We start from the raw sequence: 21170 nt of genomic DNA on the forward strand, positions 1-21170 counted from the left end.
TTATGGTTTATATTCTAGTTTTCCTGCTGCTTAATTAGTGATTGAACAGGAGGGAGTCAGTTGTTTAGGAGCTCTCAGCGGGCAGGATTGTGCTGTGCATTGGAGGTTTAGGGCTCACAGTAAAAACCCAGGCACCAAAACCCCACACAGACCCAATTTTGCACAACTTTAACAGCTTGCCCCAAAGAAGAGATGGCTGAACATGTTCCACCTGGCCCAGAACCTTATCATTTCACCCAAGGGTAAAATATTAGCGAGTAGCCACTAAGCCAAGTACGTTACAGTCAGGCCATGGGCAGCAGCTGTCTCAGATGATTTCAGCCTTGCCTCGAGGTGAGGAAGTTGGATGTGACTGAAAGCCCTGCCAGGGTTGCCAGCAGCCACACAAAGACGGGCAGGTGAGGAAGTGGTGGCATCCTGGATCTTACAGGCAGTGACCAGCTGCTGTCTGAAGAGGCCCCAGGAACAAAAGAGATTAATTAAATTGGAGTTTGTTTGTTTGGTTGTTGTTGTTGTTGAAACAGTGCCCCCGTGGCCAGGAAGCAGAACAGAGATGTTAAGGTGTTTCACAGGAGATGAAGCCCATCCAGAGAATCTAGCTGGAAAGAGTCTGGGTTTTCCCCAGAAGCTGCAGGTATTTAGAAGGAATTAGCAGTAGCCATGTCATTTCTTGGGAAGGGTGGAAGTGCTGGAAGTGAGATGAAGTTGAAGGCAGCAGGGGACAACACAAGGCAGTGCCTGGGGTGTGCAGCACATGAAGTGTCCTCAGTACTGTGCAATGTTTACAGTGGGAGCAAATTGGAGCTGCAGCTCTTCCCCACAGCCTGGAGCACGGGCTACCCAGCAGGAATTTCTGACCTGGAAATTTCCTTTAGCTGCTGGGCCCATCACAAGAGCAGCAGAGATGTTTGTTATCTTCTGTCTGGTGGCGCCAGCAGTTGAGCAAGAGGAGTGGGAGGCTGGCTGCTGGTTCCTGTATCCGTGCCATCAGGAGCTCCCACCTCATCCCGCTGGGTGGGAGACTCACAGGCTTGGTAGCATTCCTAGTGAGGTGCATCTCCCCTTTTGTTTTAGTGTAATTAGTCTGAAAAGGGAGAGAGGATGTGGCATCTTCCACCTCAAGGAGAACTAAAGGCTCATTAGCAGGGTGCGGGTCGTGGCTGCAGGGGCAGCAGCACGGCGAACAGGGAGGGATGTGCACGGTGCCAGCTGAGCAGGGCGGGGTGGGTGCTCACCGGGCAGGATTTCTCACTCCTTGCAGCGCCTGGCTTTGGTGCAGGCACGTTTACTTTCCCCGCGGCCTATCAGGAGGCTCCAGAAGGGTGGGCAAGCCCAAGGTGCCAGGAAAGGCTGGTGGCAGCACTGTGGGCTTGTGGCTGGCAGGGTGGACCTGGCAGGTTGCTGGGCACAGAAGAGCACAGCACATCGTTTGCTCGTGGCTGAACTTTTGGAAGATGTACACGAACATGTGTCTCTTCACAGCCGTGAGGGAGATGGAAAAACCCTCCTGGGCTGCCCTGCTTGCAGAGATGCTGTGAAGGCTCAGTGAATCACCTGGGGAAGCACAGGGTACAGCCAGACTCCAGAGAAAGCCCTGCATCCCATCCCTGAGAGTCACTGTCTGGGGACACATTTTGATGTGGGGATGGGTATTCTGAGAGTGTTTGCTCAGAGCACCTCAAGGTGTCAACCACACATGGCTCAGGGCTTTCCCTGGGCACTTCAGGGACAAATCCCTTCCTTGCAGCTGTGCAAAATGAATGCAGACATCACCCTACTGCTGCTGAGGAGTCCACAGCCTGCCCCATCGTCTTCCAGTGCCATAGGGTGACTTAATTTTTCCTTTGATCTGCTGGCCAGAGGAAGGAAGGAGGGGCTCACACGACAGTTTTTCCAGTGTGCTTGGTGGGGGGAAAAATGCTGTGGGAGGTGGCTGAGGGCTTTCCCCACCTAGACAGGGAGGCTGTCCACCCACACCCAGTTCTGCTTGAAGGAGACAGGCTGTGCCCTGATGCTTTAGGCAGGTAACTGTCACAGAGTAGATAGATGTGAAACCACTCAGCTTCTTCTGCCTCACCCAGGGCCAGAAGGGTTTTTTGAAAACAAAAATAAAGGGGAAAATACAGTCTCCACCCTTCCACCCATTTTGGTTGGCAAATCAAATAAAACAATCTCAGAGCTGGCACCACAGGAGCAGTGAATGCCAGCTCCCAACCTCTCACATGAGGTGTCGAAATGAAAGGAGATGAACAAACAACCCCCAGGTGCCTGCGGGCTGCAAACTGGTTTTAAGATGCTGGTGGGGTTTTTTTCCTATGTGGTGCTGAGAGCAGCCCCCTACAATCACCACATGACTGGGAAACTGCCCCCTATTGCAACTTGGTCACTCCTGGGCTATGGGCACACGTTGATTGGCTCAGTGAAAAGGGCTGAGTGAGAAATGCACGTCACCACAGATGGTTTTCATGGACATCCCAGCATGAGGCAATGCAGACGTGAACAGACCTTGTCGTGGGTGCTACGAAGATTTTTTCAAAATTTGTCAGGGGATCCATGTTCTCCTCTCTGTGGGAGTGAATCATAAGATTCTTCTCCACCTTTGCCACAGTCCAGTTACAGCACTGTGAGCAGCAGGGAGATGCTCTGCAGGGCACTCACACTTCTTCACAGCTTCTGCTGCAGTGCAGTCAAATCAACCACTCATTTCTTGCACTGGGGCTGCCCAACACACGTTGGTGGCCAAGTGGTGGCCTCATATCTCACCAGTAAGGCAGGGACAAGCATTTTACCTGATGCTTTCAGCTGACATCAGGTGCAGAAACACTGCAAGGAGGGGATGTGACACTGGGCTGTGCTGGGATATCAGCACCACTCCTGGCACTGCCAGGATCAGGCTGTACAGTCCAATGCAACATTTTACTCCTGAGCTTGGGACTGTTTAAAAAAATCCCAGTGTGATGGAAGGGTGGTTTTTCCTGGTGGTTTTCCCCCTGTGGCTCAGCTGTTGGGCTCGCAGGCAAGGCTGGGCAGGAGGTGCTTATCAGCACCCATCGGGGGTGCTCTGCCATCTCTGCTGCTAATCTCATTACAAATAAAGGAGGAGTAGAAGCTAAACTGAGCTCATATTAATTCCCCATGCCCTGCCCTGCTCAGCTTCAGGAAATACCTACTAGAATTGCCATTCTCATTATCCAGACCATCCCTGGAAACAATCATTAGCTGACTTGCCCCTTTGCCAAGTATGTCCACTCACCAGCCTGCTGTTTGCCCCCACAGTTCCTGCTCCCACCAGGGCTCCCAGCAAGGCACACGCTGCAGGCTCCTGCCCTTGTGCTCTGCCACCACAGCCCCACATGCTGCTGCCTGGCTGGACCACAGCTGGACCCTCTCCCCTGAAATTCAGAGGTGCTTTCAACCACAAACAAGGTGAGGATGGCCAGACAGCTCTGTGAGTCACCTGTTTTGCTTTCTCTCCTCTGGTGTGCTGCACTTATTTTTTGGTGGGGTTGGATGCTGGCCAGAAGGTTGGGATGTGATGACATTTATGATTTTTTTTTTCCTGCATAACAAAAGTTTTGCTAAATGAGAAGGAAACAAACTCAGTGCCAGCTTTTACCATGTGTTTAAAACAAGATAAAAGCAATTCTGGGCTGGCCATGGTACCTTCTAGACCTGTGGAGACAGCAGTTTCCCCTGGGGAATGGTCAGGTGGCCCACACAAGCTGCACTGTGCTCCCAGAGGATCTGGGGAGATCTACTGCTCTCAGTGACATCTATTGGACCTGTCCACATGGAGCCACAGGCCCGAAGTGCAGGCAGGGCTGTGCTTGGGGTGAACAGCAGTGCAGGATCTGACTGTGCATGGCTGCACTCTGTTGGTTCTGGTGCTGTCACTGACACCAAGGCACCTCATCCATCAGGGTGCTGGTATGGAAATTGAGTGGTGGGAGAAGCACACGTGTGGGGCCATGCACACATGGGGAAGAGCATAAAAGTGTCTTGGAACATGGCCAGGGTCATACCCCAATGCACAGACAAGCAGGAACACTTACCCCAGGAAAAGGTGGCTCTTACAGTGGGGTGTGGACATAAGGAGCAGTTGTGGAAACAAAAGACAAACATACTTCTTTCCTCTTTTAATATAGTTCTTCCCCAAAGCAGGACTAGCCCATTTTTATCTCACTGCCAGCTGTTTTGTTCTTTTTTTTCCCCAGGCTGGGCAAGGGTGTGGACAGGAGGAAACAATTTTTTATTTTTTTTTTTAATGGCAGTCTTTCATGGGAAGATGTTCAGCTGCCTGTGAGTATTCAGGCTGGCTCTGCCCCGGTGTAAGCAGGATGGGTGAGCAGAGCTCAGTGCAAACTCCATCTCCTTGCTTTGCCCACTCTTTTCTCTGGCCAAGCTGCTGCAGCTCTCAAGCACTCAGTGGGTGACAAACCAGGGCAGGCTCTACTCCCACCCATGGCCACAGCTCCCTTGAGGGGAGACACCCTGGCACAGGGACTGCCAACCTCACAGTGGGGATGGTGCCACCCAAATTCTCCATCACCAGCTCAGAGAGCCAGCAGTAGGGTGGGGATACAGCTGGAGGGATAGAGCTGGTGTGGGATGGAGTGGCAGCAGCAAAGGGTTTTCAGCCAGGTTGGCTGCTGGGAGAGCTTGTCAGTGGGGCTCACAGGGTGATCAGAGCTCCTGCATTTTGGGGGTCAGTCTAGAGCCTGGGAAATAAAGAGGACGTACAAAAAGTCCAAATACACCATCTTTTATAAGTTTATCATGGCCCAGCTTGGAAATAACGGGGATTACTCGTCATCCAGTGGAGTTGTTGGAGGCTGACTGTCCACATGGCCTTAAGCCTGCACAAGAACATTGGCAGGGTTCAGTTGCTTTAAATTAATGCCTCAGAAAGTCTCTCAGGCCAATGCCTATGGAATATCCAAGTTCATTTAGACTGTAGCCACTGGACATAAAGAGCTTTAGCTATTTCAGCCTTGATTATAGATTCAGGGATTTGTAAGTATCCACAAGTCTTATTTTCAGGTGACATTTCAGGGGTGAACTTTTGGCTGGAGAAGCTTTCAGCAGCCACATGGAGTAAGGGCCCCTACATCAAATCCAAGAGTTAAAATTCATTTCTCAGTCCAAGCCACCTTGGGTGGCAACCCATCCCACTTGGATACAACAGATGCAAAAACCTTTGCTGTATTTTGGTGCATACTCCAAAGAGCTCTGTGACTTCCTCCTGTGAGGCTACAGAGTGCCACTAAACTTGGCACCCACCTCTGCTGTTGCAGCAGAAATATAAATCCACTTCTGAGTTAGACTTTGCCAGAGCAGAGCACTGGAAAAACAAACAGGAGAAATGCCTTTGACTCACTGCATTCCCATTTCCTGGCTTCAGCCTGGCCCAGGCTGCCAGCAGGTCTCAGTAGCAGAGCAGCACAGTGAAAGGCACGGCCCAGGCAGCCCAGAGTCTTCTCCCTTCCTGGGGGATGTTTGCAATGAGCCCTGAAATGATGCATCCCCCCAAGGCTGCTCCATGGCTCTGTACCAAGGCTGTTTCACCTGAGGTGCCCCTGAACACCCCAGCAGGGCACAGGGTTGTGACTCCCTCCTGCTCACCAAAGGGCCTGGAGCAGGCCCATGGTATGGGAGTTACTGCAAGCTGGGGACAGAGCAAGGCAGATGGACAGGCAGGCAAAAAGCACCCACACAGTCCACGCTGCTCCAGCACAGAGAGGGGGCTGTGCTCTAAGGGCTAAGGCAGGAAACCCCAAAGGCACAGGTACCATCATGAAGTAGACTCCAAATTCCCCGGTCTCTCCTAATACTTGACTGAAGAAAGACGAAGACAGGCCCAGATGTGTTTCATTTATTTTCCCTGGATTTAGACACAGCTCTGGCAAATCACAACAGCAACAAACCGACCATGACCTGTGCCAGCCCCTGCACCTCCTTGCAGGAGAAGCAGCTGATGGGATCCCTGGGAGGGTGGGGCTGCACTGAGGGGAGCTCTGCAGGATGCACTCAGGCAGTTATGGTTGGGGGATGGCAGCACAGACCCACATGGAAGGTGCAGCATTCAGAATCAAGCCTTGGATGCAGCAGAGTGCTGCACGTGGAGGGACAATGAAACAGGGGTCAGCTCTCCAAAGTGAACAGCTGCCCTCTTCTTCTTCTCCCCAGCTTTCCCTCTGGCTGTTTGAAAAGGGGGATGGAGTTGAGTATTTACAGAAAAGGCACTTAAGCAGGGAAGGCTCTTTGAAGGCAGAGATCTGTGGGCAGTTCTTTGGGGAGTCAACTTGATAAATCTTTTCAACAGTCTATGAGGAAGGGAGGTAACAACAAAGGAATAAGCAATGCTCGTGGCTTAAAAATGCCCAGAGCCTTTTCTTCTGCAGATGCAGCATTGGAGGAGGTGCAGCAAATGACTCCTCCAACATTTTCTGGGTGGTAATAGTTCTCTCTTCACAGATTTGACATTTCTTTTTCTGTATGCAGAGTCCCCCTCTATCTTGCCCAGGACCAGCTTTTGAGGAGGTCTCTACAGCAGGACAGTCCTTGTCTACAGCCTTTGCAGCCAGTGACTGGATGGGAAGAGGGGGCTTCTGAGCCTGGGAGGTTTGAACAGGCACAAGCTACAGGAGCAAAGAGAAAAGACAATTCTCTATTGCAGATTTTAAGTGCTGGGAATGCCAAAACTGGCAGAGGGGAGCAGAAGAGGGCTGATAAAAGAGGCAATGCAGCAGGGAGCTGAGCAAAGCAGCTCAAGGATGTAAACTCCAGCAAAGGTCCCTGCAATGTTGTCTGTGGATAGATTGCAACCTTGCAGTAATTTCAACAATGAAGACTGCTAAAACCTGACTTTTAGGAACTGTGTTCCAGCAGCAGCAGCAGCTATTGGGTCAAAATAAAAGCTGTCCTTATGTCTGGGACAGCAATTCTGTGACTCAGTGCCTTTCTGACTGAGATAGGGGCTGCTCTGATCCCACACACAGGACTAAATTTAATGGCTGGGGCTTGATTTACTGGCTTAGCAGCAGTTACTTGACTATTTGCTTTCCCTGCAACATCCTCAGGCTGGGTCAGAACTACTCTGAGCAAACAGATACTACCACACCATGAACACCTGCTGCTTCTGCACTGCCAGAATGGGAGGATGCAGCCAGGACATCCAGAGTACAGAGCTGCACTGTGACCATCCAACACCACAGCACTGTAACTTCCTAAGCTGCTTTCCAACAGGGACACAGAAATTATGGCTACAAAGTTTGGGTTCTACCAGCAGCAGAGTGGGCTGGAAGCTCAAAGGATGCAGTGAGAAGCAGCATCATTCATGTTCCCAGGCCATTAGCAAGAGAAGGGACTGAACATGAGTGACAGACACTATTTCACCAGAGTCAGCTGCAAATCACATCCCTTCATGTCTGTGCACAGCTCATGCCACTGCTCAGCAGCTGATTTCCAGAAGCTCTGATTAGAATTAATGCCCAAACACCAGTTTTGCATGGCTACAGAGGTATCTCCATTTTGCTAGGACTTGGGTTTTCCTTTGTTTTTTCCCCTAAAAGGCATATTTCGAATGGGGAGGGACAGTCATAACTCCAGTTTTTTCCTGCATTAGGACACCTGAGAATTTCTCCAGCAGATGCTAAAGAGAAGCAGCTATTTTTGGTTGAGGAAAAAAAAAAATAGGTTCTCCAAGGGGGTAGAGTGGGCCTGAATGAGTCCTGAGAGGTGCTACAGAAAAACAGGGAATGCTGGAAGCAGAGCCAGCCCCACAAGAAGATGCTGGCACAGGGATGAGGATTCCAGCAAAAGCTGTGCTAAATACAGAAGAAGCACTCCTGAAACTCCACAATCATATTAACCTATTAATTTATACAGCATCTCTGTACAAAAATAGAAGGGTTCTAATAAGATTAACAATATTAAATAAATATTTAATATTAAAAGTCTTTGGCCTAGTTCATAGCTCATCCTTTGGGTTGATGTTCATTTCACTGGGTCCTAGATGCTCCTGGTCCAACATTGCAATCACTTCATCTGCCTGGATCCGTTCCTGCAAGAGGGGAAGGGAAGAAATGGTAACAGCAGAGCTTCAGTGCCTGCTCCAGCTAATCCAGTGAGGCTCAGGCTGCTGGGAGGACACACAGCAAGGATTTTACCCCAGAACAGCAGTATAGGATGTGGGGAGCCTGGGATATGAGGTGAGGATTTGCTGGGCAGCAGGACTCCGGACAGCACTCTGAGCTGCGGATGGCTCTGCAGGAGTTCCCCATCATCAAGCTGCTGCCACTAGGTGTCAGAAATGGCCAGCCCAGCCCTGCAGAGCCCTTCCACACCCCACTCAGCACCCCATCCCAGCACTGCACCTCCTGGGCCAAAGGCAATGGGTGCCCAGGACCAGGACTGGCACAAAAAACCTGTCCTGGGGCCACCAGCTCATGTCATAAGAATGCTGCTGTGGGGGGTGTAATGGGGGGAAAACAGATGTACTGGGACTGGAGAAAATAAGATGGTCCTGGTTCCTGTGGGATGCTGGGTATGCCCCGGCTCCCCTGACATCACCATGGAGGGACTCACCAGCTCTCTGTACAGAGGGTCCAAGGTGAACCAGAGAGCCACAGCACACCGCTGCCCTTTGGTGACTGCCTTCACCCCATGGGGGTTCTCACCACCTGAAGAGAAGCTGATCATCCTCCCACACTTGGGCTTGATGGAGGCCTGCAGGGAAACAGCACAACCAGGCTGGCAAGGAGCAGCACGGCTACACACACTGCCTGTGGCTGGGCTCACCATGCTCCAAGCCTTGGGACCTCACTGGGCATCCCTTTGCATCACTCCAGGACCTGGTGAGATGCTCTGGGGCACATGTACAGCTCTGGGCATGGCTGAAGAAATGTGTGGGGTAAATAGGGAGGTTTGAAGCTGGCTCCTGCTGTGCAGACATCGTGCAGAAAGGACACAATGGCATGGAGTCTCTGCAAAGCCTACAGGTGACCACCTAGAGCAGAATGGGGCCGTGACAACTCCAGGGAGGTTCAGGGTAAGCCTGGCATGGCTGTGAAACACCTTTCTTCTCTTGGCAGAGTCCACAAGAGCCCTGCAGGACCTCAGGAGCAGCAGTGCCAACCAAATCAACCCTCAAGCACTTAAGTAGACACACTCTACCCTCCAGCTTCTCCAGAGACCTCAGCATGGTGCCCAGACCTCTGTCCAACCAGAGTGGTTACCCAGCTTCTTTAATGGCCACAAACAGAGATGAGGGCTCATGCCTGAGCCACAACCCTCTCAGGGTCTGATGTCCACCACTGTGACCCACTCTGGAACAAGAGACCTGGATCAGGCACTGCATCTCTATGGAGACATCAGTTCATGTTTGACCACAAGATGGGGTGGTAGCTCAGCTGTCCTCCAGGCAGGGACAACTACCAGCCATCCCTCTGCCTGCACTGGGGGTGGGAGAACCCCTAATCTGCAGGTTTCCTGCTTGCCAAGGCCTCTAGGGAGGGAGCAGATGGTCTGTGCACCTCTGCAGCAGGATTTTGTATGGGCTGTTTGCAAGGGAGGAGCCACAGGCTGCCCGGGGAAGCCCAGAGCCCTGAGCATGGACTGCTAAGGAATAGCTTTTGGCCCACAGCACCAACTCACTGTCACAGTTTTGGCGTCCATCTCGGTGAAAATGAACTCGCCACCTTCAAAATCTGCATTCATGTACAGGAGGGCACTGGGGAAGGAAGTGAGAAACCCTGATTAGGGAAATATTGGGGAGGTCTCAAGGCTGACCCCCACCTTCTGGACAGATCCCACACTGCTCCACTGAGACATGGGTGGGGAACAGCCAGAGGGAGAGCAGTCCCTAGGGAGATTCCTCCCCTTCCTTCCTACCTGTAATCCCGAAAGGTGTAGGCAGGAGGTTCCTTCCAGCACTCGTTGGCCTCGGGGTCCAAGAGGCAGTTGTCAGCATGGATGGGATGGCTCAGATCATTCCTTCGCTCCTGCTGGCCTAGGCAGGATCATGCAGAGGAAAGGGGAAGGAGAAGGGATGGATGAGATGGAAATGCTCTGTGGGGTCTCATCATGAGGTGGGAGACTACCCTGACTCCATACTAGGTGGCGTTCACAGGTGAGAAGAGGAAAGGAATGGCTGGGGACAAAATGCAACATCTGAGGACTCAGATCTGCACAGCTCTGCCTGCTCCTGACTGCAGGGAAGTGAGATGGAGAGCTGGGGCTGGGATGGAAAGGAGAAGGGACAGACAAGAGGAGGCAAGAGAAAAGGAAGGAGAAAATAGGAAGAGTTGCAGATATGAAAACCAAGAGACATTGCAGAAATTATTTTTCTGGGTACAGCAGTGACTACTTTTTGCTGCTGTGGGATGCTAACTTTGCCCAGTACTTGGCCACCAATTTAAGCACTAAGCAAAACAGAGCTACTCTGAGCTTGGGACCCCCACTCATAAATCCCCCATGGAGGGCTGAATGCTCCCATCCTCCCTGCTCCACTGGCAGCCCCAGCTCCTCACCAGAGAGGGCGGTGCGGCACACCAGGTGTGTGTAGGAGAAGTAGAGGGTGGAGTTGAGCAGGAAGTAGGACTGGACGATCCTGCGAGCCTTCTCACTGATGTCATAGAACAGCCGGGCACTCTTCAGAGGGACACGGCCCTCGTAGCCATACTGGGCAAGGAGAAGGGCAAAGAGACGTCAGTGCATTTTGCAGACTGGGAGGGAGGGCACAGGAGAGGAGAAGGAGGAGGGAGCTGTACCTTGAGGGCTTTGAGGACAGTGGCTCCTTCAAATCTCTCATTGGGGGTGTGGGGGGAGGTTTTGCCCCTGTAACCATCTCCAGCCAGCATGATCCCCTGGAAGACATGAATACAGATGAGGAGTGAACTGGTTTGTCAAGAGAGAGGGATCTGCAATGGAAGTACATGGCACCCTCTTCCCCAAATCCCCCAGGGCTGCATTCACTGGGCCAGGTGAGTTGGGGTGGAAAGGAGCTGCAGCTCTCTGTGAACACAGATATCAACACAGATAATCAACCACCCACCTCCCCACTGGGGATGTTCAGGCACCCTCCAGGCTTCCCAGGGTCAGTTAAAGGTGAATGAGAAGGCTCAACCAGACTCATTGATGAGAAGACTCAACCAGACTTGTGGATGAGCATCCTTTGGGGTTGTTATAGCATGGGGAAAGAGCTCTTTCTGCACAGGCTCTGTCTTGCAGCGTGTTCCTAAGAACAGCCCAGGATAGAGCAGCAGCTCCCGTGTTGCAGTTATGGATGTGCATTGGGGACAAGCATCCACCTGCTCTCCACAGGCATCCTGCCATCAGCTGCAACACTCAGCAAGGCATGAACCCAGCAGCTCTCCAGAGGCTGCTCACACATTCAGCTGTCACACTCAGCCCAGGGCCAGAGCCCACTCACACTGGCCACCCTGTGCAGCTCCCGGCACTGCTCCTCCGAGATGACGTTGTCCAGCAGCACTCGCTGGGTGCCGTTCAGCTGCTGGGAGTTGTAGACAAACTTCACATCGCTGTAGAGAAGAGGGCCCCCTGAGGAGAGACACAAAGCCATCCTACTGAACATGCCCTGGCCCTGCTGACATCTTGTACAGTGGCTGCAGGCCAGCTGAAGTCACCCAGGTGTGCTGACAGGCAAAGAGCTGCACAGCAGAGAGCAGAGTTTGGCTCCCATCAGTAACAAAGGAAACAGAAGCAAAGGGAACACAAGGAGATGAAATCAATTTGCTGCTGGAGCATCAGCATTTTCTACCTTCTCAACAGCTGCCTTGCAAATGCAGGGAGCACAGCCTGGAAACACCAAACCCCAGTGGGACACAGGGAGAGACAGGGACAGTGGCTAACTTGGCTCTCCAGCCCAGCTGTCAACACCAATGTAGGTTCCCATTGTATTTGCTCCCATTGCATTTTTGCACTGCTGTGTGGATGCTGCTGGCTTGGCATGCAAAGGCACTCTCTGCAACTGTCATCAGTGTTTTTTGTCTTCTATTTACAGAGAAAACCTCACACGGTACTGAGCTTGCAGCAAGGATTGCTCTCCTCCAAGAAGTAGGGCAGGGAGTGGGTGAACCAGAGGACTCTCAGGATAATCCTCCACTGAAGCAAAGGAGCTGCCATGGCTGTCCCTGCCATCCCTCACATCCAGCCTCTGAGCTACCTCTCTCTGCCTGCAAGTTTTTTATGAGAGGTTTCAATCCATCCCCATCAAATTTGAGTGATAGAAAACCAGAGCAAGGCCCCTAAACCACCATCTTTGGAAGCCTCTTACACGCATCTCCTCAAAGAAAGAAAATGAAAGAAATGGTAACGATAAAAGCTTAAACCAGATGTTTCTTCAGGAGAAAAATTAAATACATTTAAACTGTGAAGAAAATTATTTGTTGTCATAGACAGGCAACGAAATAGAGGAAACAGAGCTGCAGAGTTCCTCTCACCATATGGCACAAGGAAACTTCTCAGTGACAATGCTTTTGTAACTTTTACTTTTCCTGTCTGTTGAGTCAAAACTGTGTATTTGGCAGGTCTCCTTGGCCTATGGAGAAAACGTAAGGCCCACAGAGCCCTGTCATTAGCCCACAGCTTTATTTCTGAAGAGTTAGGTTTCTTGGAAATGGAAGATGGGACGTTTCTGGTGTTCACTATGCTGTTCTGTTGCTTGATAACTACACTCATTGCAAATGCAGCTGGATCAGAATCAGAATTCTCAAATCCAAACTCCTGGCATGCTCCAACACAGGGCTGAGTTTTCCAGCTCAAATGTTGTTCTTCCTCAGCCACAGGCACATGAGGGATGAACATGGAAGGCATCACTCAACCCTTCCAACATTTCCTCTTGTTCCTCCCAGGGAACTAGTGGGGCAGCTCTGTGCCATGGACAGTGACCCCTTGTCCCACATTGACAGTGTGCTCCCACCTGCTTTCCTTGCCTCTGCCTGCTCTAAGCACCAGCAGAGAGACAGACCTGTTTCCTGTGTCTGTGCTCTGTGAAAAACATCACAAAGAAACTGAGGAATTCCATGCACCACAAAGAAACTGAGGAATTCTATGGACTTTTGGGAGTGAAAGAATTGGCAGAAAGGAGGAAGGGGGGAAGGGTAGAAGTACAGAAGAGTACAAAATTAAAATAGGCTTTTCTCTTTCAGCCTTTTCTTTTTCCAAGTGAAAATAGAGAAATAAAAAAAAGACAACAGAGAAAGGCAGCAGCTGGATAGACAAGAATCCCAGTTTCTTTTTGAATTGCTTCAGTTTTCTTTGTAAACAAAAACATTCTGCAAATAAACCAGAATAAGCACATAGAAAGAAATAAAAACAGAATGAAGGACTCTGAAATTACTTGGTTATAAACAGCAAACAGGCCAACAAATATAATTCAACCAGCTCTTGGCTTAAACAAGATCTTTGGTATCTTCCTGTGGTATTTGCCTATTTTATGTACAGCTAAAGAAGGGCTAACAACACTCTGAACACAACTTGGGCTGGGGAAAACTGTGAAATTCCTCAAAAAGCACTACCACCCATTGCATTACAGGGAGGTTTAATTGCCTGCTGCTGTGGAGCTGGCTCACTAGAGACACAAGAATCCTCCTGGCTTGAGACCCTGTTGTTTTGCAGCAAGGATTCTGCTTTGGTGCTTGGCTACAATATTGTTTTTCAAAATTGTTAAGGGGAAAAATCCTGTCTTTAGTAGAAGATGTTATGGTATTTTCTGTGGTTGCTGAATATGTGCTGAAATCAGTTGCAATGTCTGCTGACAGGCTTATAAACAAGTGATTTCATGTGAGCTAAGACACAAAGTCACAAGCCAGTGTGCAAAGAGAAGTGGTTGGTAGTATGGTGTGATCCAGCACATTTAAGAAAGCATCAGGACAGGATGCTTCCAGCATCCATCCTTCTGCAGCCTGGCCAACAGAGAACATGTTGATTTTAAGAGAACCTAAAGGAAAGACCACTGTTTGCTGGTTTGCTTTCCCCATGGTGAGGAAGACCCAGCCTCCTTCCCAGCTCCACATCTCAGGGCTCTGTATTGAGTAGCTCAGCAGGTGGGAAAGACAAGTCCAAGGGCAGAGCAGTGTCCTGGGATGCACACACCCAGAAAGGCTGTGGCAGCACTGAAGACTTCTCTGTCTCTTAAACAAAACTTGAACTCCCTTAAATAGGAGTGGCCACTCAGTGGCCAGTCTTTGCAGTCTGTAGTCTCTAGCAATAGGAAAAAAAAAAAATCTCCTGATTTTGTTGAAACATCTTCATCAGCCTTACCCTCCTTCAGCTCTCGATCTGGCTTTGGCATGGGTTTCTTTGTCAGGGACAGCCGGGGCCCATCCTCTGGTTCACTGCTGATACTTGATGGGACACTGAGGAGAAAAAGAGAAGAGGAACATCATGACCTTAGCCACAAGTTCTTGGACTTTCAATTTTGCACCCTTTGAGAACTAATACACAAAAACCCCAAGGAAGTCAGTACTTTGTACAAATGTCACAACCACACAAGTGGAAGCCCTCACCCTGTTCTATGGCAAACACTGCTTTTCTGCTAATGGGAGCAACAGTTTCCACCAACAAAGCACACACACCAACAAATCTGACCAGCACCACTTGCCTCGTCAATCAAGTTCCCTCTAGACTACTGCTGGCTTTGAGGCACTCAGCTCAAGTAAGATTCTTGTGGGAATCAATGGTGAGGGGCACAGGGCCCTAATTCAAGCGTGATGGTGTGCTGGGTGGATGGGCAGTACCCCTGAGTGGCAGCTGGTACCCCACCATGAGCACATCCCCTTGATCCCACCGTGGGGAGTGGTGAAGCTGCAGCTCAGCTGGGGTGACTGTGGCTCACCTGTGCTCATCCTGGCGGGCACCGTACCTGTTCCAGTAGTTCTGTGGGAAAAGAGAAGACAAACCTCTTAATTTAATACTCCAGCCAAAGCCAGGGCATTACCTGCTCTGCCTGACTCCCAGGGACATCAGCCAGCCCCCCTGGCTCCATCCCACATAACTTTGGGCAATGACCTGAGGTCACCAGGTTGAAAATGTGAACCCAAACTGGCACAGTGTGACAAGTACCTAGGAAGCCCAGCTTGCCCAGGCATCTCTGTCCCACCCCATCACCATGGCAGTGGCTGAAGCTCAGACACCAGGGCAAGAGAGCTGGATGAGGCTGTATGCGCCTCTCCTTCACCCCAGGAATGCCTTCTTTGCTTTGCCATCACTATTTCCCTATAGAGAACAAACCAGGCCAAGCCCGAGCTCCTGAGTCACCTACACAAGAGAGGATTTACAGGAGAGGGGCAGGGGGGAGCTGTTCCTAGAGCTGTGAGCCCCTGAGGGCCCTGGGCAGGGCACAGCAGGCGTTACCGGCTCTGTGTAGGCGTATCCCAGGCCGGCCGCCGCCACCTGCAGCAGGTGAGACTCCAGTTTGTGGCGTCGCAGCAGTGTTTTGGCTTCCTGGAGAGAGAAGGGAAACAGGAGCACTTGCACATGGCCAGCCCAGCCTTTACAAGGCAGTGGCAATGCACCTCTGCTTCAGAGGGGTTTGGTTTCCATGCAATGCCGCAGACTGCTCTGGGGTGAGGGATGTTCGGAGTGACCCCAGGCACAAGGCTGAGCCGCTCAGCACATGACAGAACTCACATCAGCAACTCATTTAGGAAGCCTGAATCCCTAAAACACATGTCCATAGCTGGCAGAAACTCCTGAGCACCTTGGAGAGCCTCGAAATATCTGGGCAAAAGGCTGGCCAGGAAAACCCCAGCTGCAGAATGGAGGCAAGTTTAGACTGGTGGGGCAGGAACCCTGGCTGGGCTGTGCCTCAGTTCCCCACATGGAGCCCATGGCCTGGCCCTGGGATGCGCTCACAGTGCTTGGATGGGGGTCACAAAGCATAGCCAGCTGGAAATTGTCCATCAGAGGGCTTTATTTTGAATGAAAAATCTGCAAGCAAAACACTGGTATTTCTCCTAGAAAATGATTCTGCAAAGCAAAAATCAATTCATTTTTTTTACAGAAAACTTCAAAACACTGTAAACAATTAAATGTTTTTGTCAACTTCAGGGTTTTTTCCTAGATTCATTTTGTGAGGGAAAACAACAATTTTTCTTGCTTTTGTTTTTATAATTTTGCTTTTACTTTTTAGGACTTTACCAAATTCACCTTCATTTGCCTGGAAGTCAAGGAATTCCAAAAGGAATGGAAAAAACAGTTTCTGCCAACACTCTACTTATGGTGCAAGGGGAATGAGCAGGGCTGGGATGGGATGGGAGGAACTTCCATGTGGCGAGGAAGGCAGCCCTAGGGCCACAGATAAAGGCTGCCCAGACTGGAGAGGAAGCCTGTCCTGCTGGGTGATGGAACACACACTGTTTGGTTATTTGACCTCACCCTAACCCTGTGATAGCGGAGCTTCTCCCTGCAGAACAGGCTACTCCAAGCTAAGAGACTTGAGAGTACTGCTGAGATCCCAGCCTCCCTGAGGAAATATTTCTCAGCCCTCTCTGAGGAGATGCTGCCCTTTGCTCAGTGTTTCACTGTGTTCCTCCTCTGTGTGTCCTCCAGAGCACTGGGCAAGAGGAGGGATTATACTGCTGGTCACTGCTCTCCCTGCCCCTGCTCAGCCTTTACTAGGCTGAAGTCCCCATTTAAAGCAGATCCTGTTCACCAGCTTCTCCCCCACACCAGTGACTCTGAACACCCTGAAAATCACCACTTCAGAATCACCAGTGAGCCCAGCACTTCTGCTTCTCTTTTCAGAGTGGTCCCACTTGGGGAAAGCTGCCAAGCTGCTTTTATTTCCAGCAGATCTTTTGGTTAAAGCCTCCCACCAAGAGCTCTCAGGAGTCAGTCACTCACCTTTCTGGGTTTGATGGTGGCTGGATCCACTGTACCTTCCAAGAGACCCTCGTAATAACCTGCATTCTCCAGGACATCTTCATCATCCGGGTGGAAGAGCAGGTAGGACTTGGCACACTCCAGGGCTTTTACGTAGTCACCAACTGGGGGACAACACAACAGTGGTCAGGGGGGCACAGGGGGCTGACAGAGAGCCCAGGAGGGGACTCTGCAGGGAGGGAAGCATAGCCTGAGCTCTCTATCAGCTAAAGTGGCAGCCCAGCACTTCACAGAGCTCTTTTGATGCCACTTCATCTTAACTATTCCATTTCTCCAGCAAGGAAACTGAAGCACAGAGACAAGACTTTTCTGCCATCATGAACAGACCAGACGGTATCCAAACTGGATCCAGCTGGATGGGAAGGATGTGGATACTGTCTGGCATCAAACTGCTTCTCACTTGTGCAGCATCTCTCAGGGCCCAGGGGGTTTTATTCACCACAGTAAACCTCTAACTGAGCAGAGAAATAAAGAAATCTGTACACCATACATGAACTGACTCTTGCTTTCTTCCTATTGTGTTGATGGATGAAGAATTTTTATGCCTGAATAGAAATTTTGACCTTTGCATAGTCTGTCCTTTTCAATAAAGAGTTATTAGCAAAAGCCTGAGAGAGCAGATTTCTGCAGATTTCTATTTTCTTTTATGTAACAGAACATAATAAAACAGCACACAGAACCACACAACTGGCATTATTTTTTAGCACTGCCAACCCCTGGCATTTTGCCATGCTGCCCAATCCTGCAACTTTACTGTGAATCTTAAAATATTTGGTAATTGGCAAAAATTGGCATCTTGGGATAAGCTTATATATTATATGTTATATATTAATTTAGAAAATCCATCAGTTCATTTCAGAAAATGTGAAACATATAAATCCCAAGGATTTTAAATTTTATTATCAAAAGACAAATGAAAGGACCCTAAAAAAGCATGATTTATTTAGAGAATAGCTTTAAGCTAAAGGTTTGGCTTTTAAAACCTGAGTGATGATCTAAAATACCTTCATAAAACTATTTTGTAATTTTATTGTATTTCAGTCAGTCTTACTTTTGAAGAGACAATTTCCAATGTCCTTTGCTTCCCTTTCAGACCACGCCTCTCCATCACTGTAGTGTGGACATCGGGGGAAACTGCCTTACTCCCACATGGAACAATTTGTACAAAAATGAGCAGAACTCAGCAGATGCTATGAAAACAGTACAAGAGCCTTACTTCTGTAGTAGGCAAACTGCAAGTAGTCATAATGGAGGGGGAGGAAGTTTTCGATGGGCGAGATCCGTCCCGAGCGCGTGGCGAGCTCCCGCACACAGTCGTGCTTGCAGGCCAGGACCTGCATGTAGTGATCTGCCAGGGAAAGAGGGAGAAGGTGGTCTGAGCTGAGGATGGTGACTGTCTGAGCTGACAAGGATGCACAGAGGTTAAAACTCCTGAGCTGAAGGATGTGCAACTCACACTGCTTTGGCCTGGCAGGTGAGTGCGCACCGAGGGAAAGAGCTCAGGCTCCTCCCCAAAACCAAGTTGAGAGTTGCAGTTACATTTTTGCCCCCTCTAAGAAACGCCTTCCTCCTTCTGTCAACTGTAGAGGGAGCTTGAGCATCTCTTTTGTGCGGCAGGAGCTGCTGCCCGGGAAGCTGGTGGCGAGCAGGGATTGCAGGTGGCAGGTGGCACTTCAACCCCAGGAGACACAAAGCAAGCAGTGATGTGAAGACAAGGTGGCCACATGTGCTGCCACATGAAATCCAGCTCCAGACTCCCTTCCTTCAGCTCATCTTTAATGCTCTCCTTTCCTGCAGGCAGAAAGCTCCTGAGGGCACAGGGAGGTTTAGCTATGAGAGGCTAGTACAGATTCTCAGCTTGGCCAAGCCAGGCCAGTCTGAAAGGTCCAAGGTATAAATCTGGGAAGCAGAAATCCCCGTGTTTGCTGCTTCTCAGAGATGAGCTATCTCCCAGGGAATCACAAGCACATGGTAAACATTGCCATTAACGAAGTTTCTTAATTGGTGGGAGTTCACAGTATAGGCGCTGTACCAGCTGTACAATTTCAGAGCCAACACTGACATCTGATTCCATTTTGGAGCCTTTGCTGCAATGTACTTATGAATCCACTTCACTTGCTTTGTCTCTGCACACTATTAAAAACTTTAAGAAACAAACACAGGCTTGAAAATAACCATGTGCTCAACTACCAAAGCATCTCTTAAAGTTGCCATAAAAACTGCCTGAGGAATTTGCAATGAAATCAAGTGGAAACTCAGAAGAGTGTCTATTTGCTCTTGACAGGTAGTCTGAGTAGTTATCTGACTTACCATACACATCCAGGGTATTACATTAAGAAAAGCAAGAAGGGAAAGGACATAAATCATATTGTTGTAATTTAAACCTGTTTAAGCATCCTAGATCTGAAAAAATCAATCCATCAGAGAAGCACTGCTTTTTCTTGGTACTGTCAAAAGTGCCCTAGAAATAAGCCTTATAGACTGGAATCAATTCACTGAAATGTATCTGTCCCTCGGGGGAAAAGGTGAGAGTGTTTCAACCCCAAGCAGCAGCACAGCAAATCAGTTTGGGATTGAAAAGAGAAATGAGTTTTGAAGAAACCTAAACTCTCTTTTCTTGGTATATTACGTGCTCCCACTCCCTACTGAAACTTCTGGGCCTGAGTGCCTTGAACCAGGGATGAACTCTGGATTATGCTGTCCTGAAAGGAACCATCTAGTTTCCTACAGAAAAGTAATTGCATCACAGATCTTATTTCCCTCCCTCAACTCCCTGTTTCTTTGGGTGCCTGAATGGTCCTGGGGTTTGGGGTTGTTATGGCCAGGCCACAGCACTTGCAGGGCTGTTGTCCCTCCCAGGTGATGCCCTGCTCTGAGCACCACCACACCATGGCCCTGCCTGTGCTCAGGATGAGCCAGCACAGGAGCACCTCAGTTCACTGGGGCTGCACTCCACTTGCACAGCACAGGAACAGTTTGCCCTGTTTGAAGAGCAGCAGCTTTCAGTGAGAAGGATGGCTGGGTTTGCTTTGTCACTGAAGGCTGCTCCCTTGATGTGTGTCCTGGTGTCCTGGTCAAGGCTCTAAAAGCAGGGCTGGTCAGCTGACAGCCACACTGGTACCAAGGCAGCCCTTCCAACACTTCTATTTCCTGCATGGGTAAACAAACCCCACCAGGGCAGCTTCCCATCTGGTATGCTGGTGGTTTCTCCTCTTGGTTGTTTCAATTAGATTTCCTGTCTCGACACAAACAGAATTATGCAAACCCAAAATGCAGTCTGCATCTGAGGGAAGTATTTTCCACACAAGAAGTAAGTTTTCAGGGCTTGATGCAATTCCAAGACCATAAGCAGACAAATAAGATTTCTGTCACCAAACAAACCTTAATTTGTTGCTCTTCCTTCCCTTATGACTAATTAAATGTAATCTCATTTCTACTGAGAATGAACTGTTTTAATCCTCTCTGGCTCAGAGCCACACATGCAAATCTGAAGATTACACAGCAACATTCAATTCTCCCCCAGAGATTTCAGTCAAGATCATAATTAGGTGGGCCTCCACTAATGACAAATCCATCCTTTTGGATGGGGAGAAAATCCATGTTACGAGACTTTTTGGCAACTTTCCTGGCCACCTGGAACATGGCCAGGAAAACTCTGCTGCTCTCTTCATATGCTCTCAGAAACAGAAAACATAAACAAAGGCCAGCCATGTCTAGATTCCAGGGAGGTGTGCGAGACTGTGTACAGGGGAAACGGAAGCAGTTTACGATAAAGCACCTAAACTTCCAGCTCAAACGGAAAGCTGCAAATGCTCCACGCATCTGGAAATGCAATTGTTCTAGCCCAGCTTCTATTCAGGACCAAAACTACATGTTCTAGTTCACTGTCCTCTGAGTTTGCACTTCCAGGTGCCTCCTGCAGCGTTTCTCACCAGCAGCAGAGATGGAAGGGGAGACACTTCAACAAATCCAGCCAAAGGCCCAAATTCAATAATTAAAAACATTTCAGGGCCAAGGGTGAGAACTCTAAAAATGCATAAAGATCTCACCTGCAATAGCTTCATAGAGACCAGCCTTGTAGTCCAGGTGCTCGTGCTCCTCAAATCTCTGTGGTCCCTCACACATGATCTGGCAATCCTCATCCTCAGAGTAGTATCCTTTCAAGGCACGCTCCAGGAATTCAATGGCCAGCTCATACTCCTCCTTGTCATAGTGCCTCACTCCAGCACTGTAGTCCTCCTGCAAAGCAGGTGGGCAGAGCACAA

The 21170-nt window shown here is 49.7% G+C and overlaps 1 protein-coding gene across 1 annotated transcript in view; it reads right to left on the reverse strand.

The window, feature by feature from the left end:
• Positions 1 to 5887: 5887 nt before the first annotated feature.
• P3H2 (prolyl 3-hydroxylase 2) overlaps positions 5888 to 21170 on the reverse strand; it is a gene marked incomplete at its 5' end in the record, with an annotated part of 63803 nt that continues 48520 nt past the window's right edge. The window contains 13 exons of the mRNA XM_083868652.1: positions 5888 to 8062; positions 8587 to 8727; positions 9655 to 9730; positions 9892 to 10009; positions 10530 to 10680; positions 10770 to 10865; positions 11432 to 11559; positions 14284 to 14378; positions 14858 to 14898; positions 15376 to 15465; positions 16867 to 17009; positions 18122 to 18253; positions 20955 to 21144. Of these exons, the coding sequence (XP_083724778.1) occupies positions 7970 to 8062; positions 8587 to 8727; positions 9655 to 9730; positions 9892 to 10009; positions 10530 to 10680; positions 10770 to 10865; positions 11432 to 11559; positions 14284 to 14378; positions 14858 to 14898; positions 15376 to 15465; positions 16867 to 17009; positions 18122 to 18253; positions 20955 to 21144 (1494 nt within the window). The 3' untranslated portion in view covers positions 5888 to 7969. The remainder of the gene's footprint in view (positions 8063 to 8586; positions 8728 to 9654; positions 9731 to 9891; positions 10010 to 10529; positions 10681 to 10769; positions 10866 to 11431; positions 11560 to 14283; positions 14379 to 14857; positions 14899 to 15375; positions 15466 to 16866; positions 17010 to 18121; positions 18254 to 20954; positions 21145 to 21170) is intronic.

This window comes from Zosterops lateralis (assembly GCF_965231275.1).
Source record: "Zosterops lateralis genome assembly, chromosome: 10".
In the NCBI taxonomy this organism is placed as follows: domain Eukaryota; kingdom Metazoa; phylum Chordata; class Aves; order Passeriformes; family Zosteropidae; genus Zosterops; species Zosterops lateralis.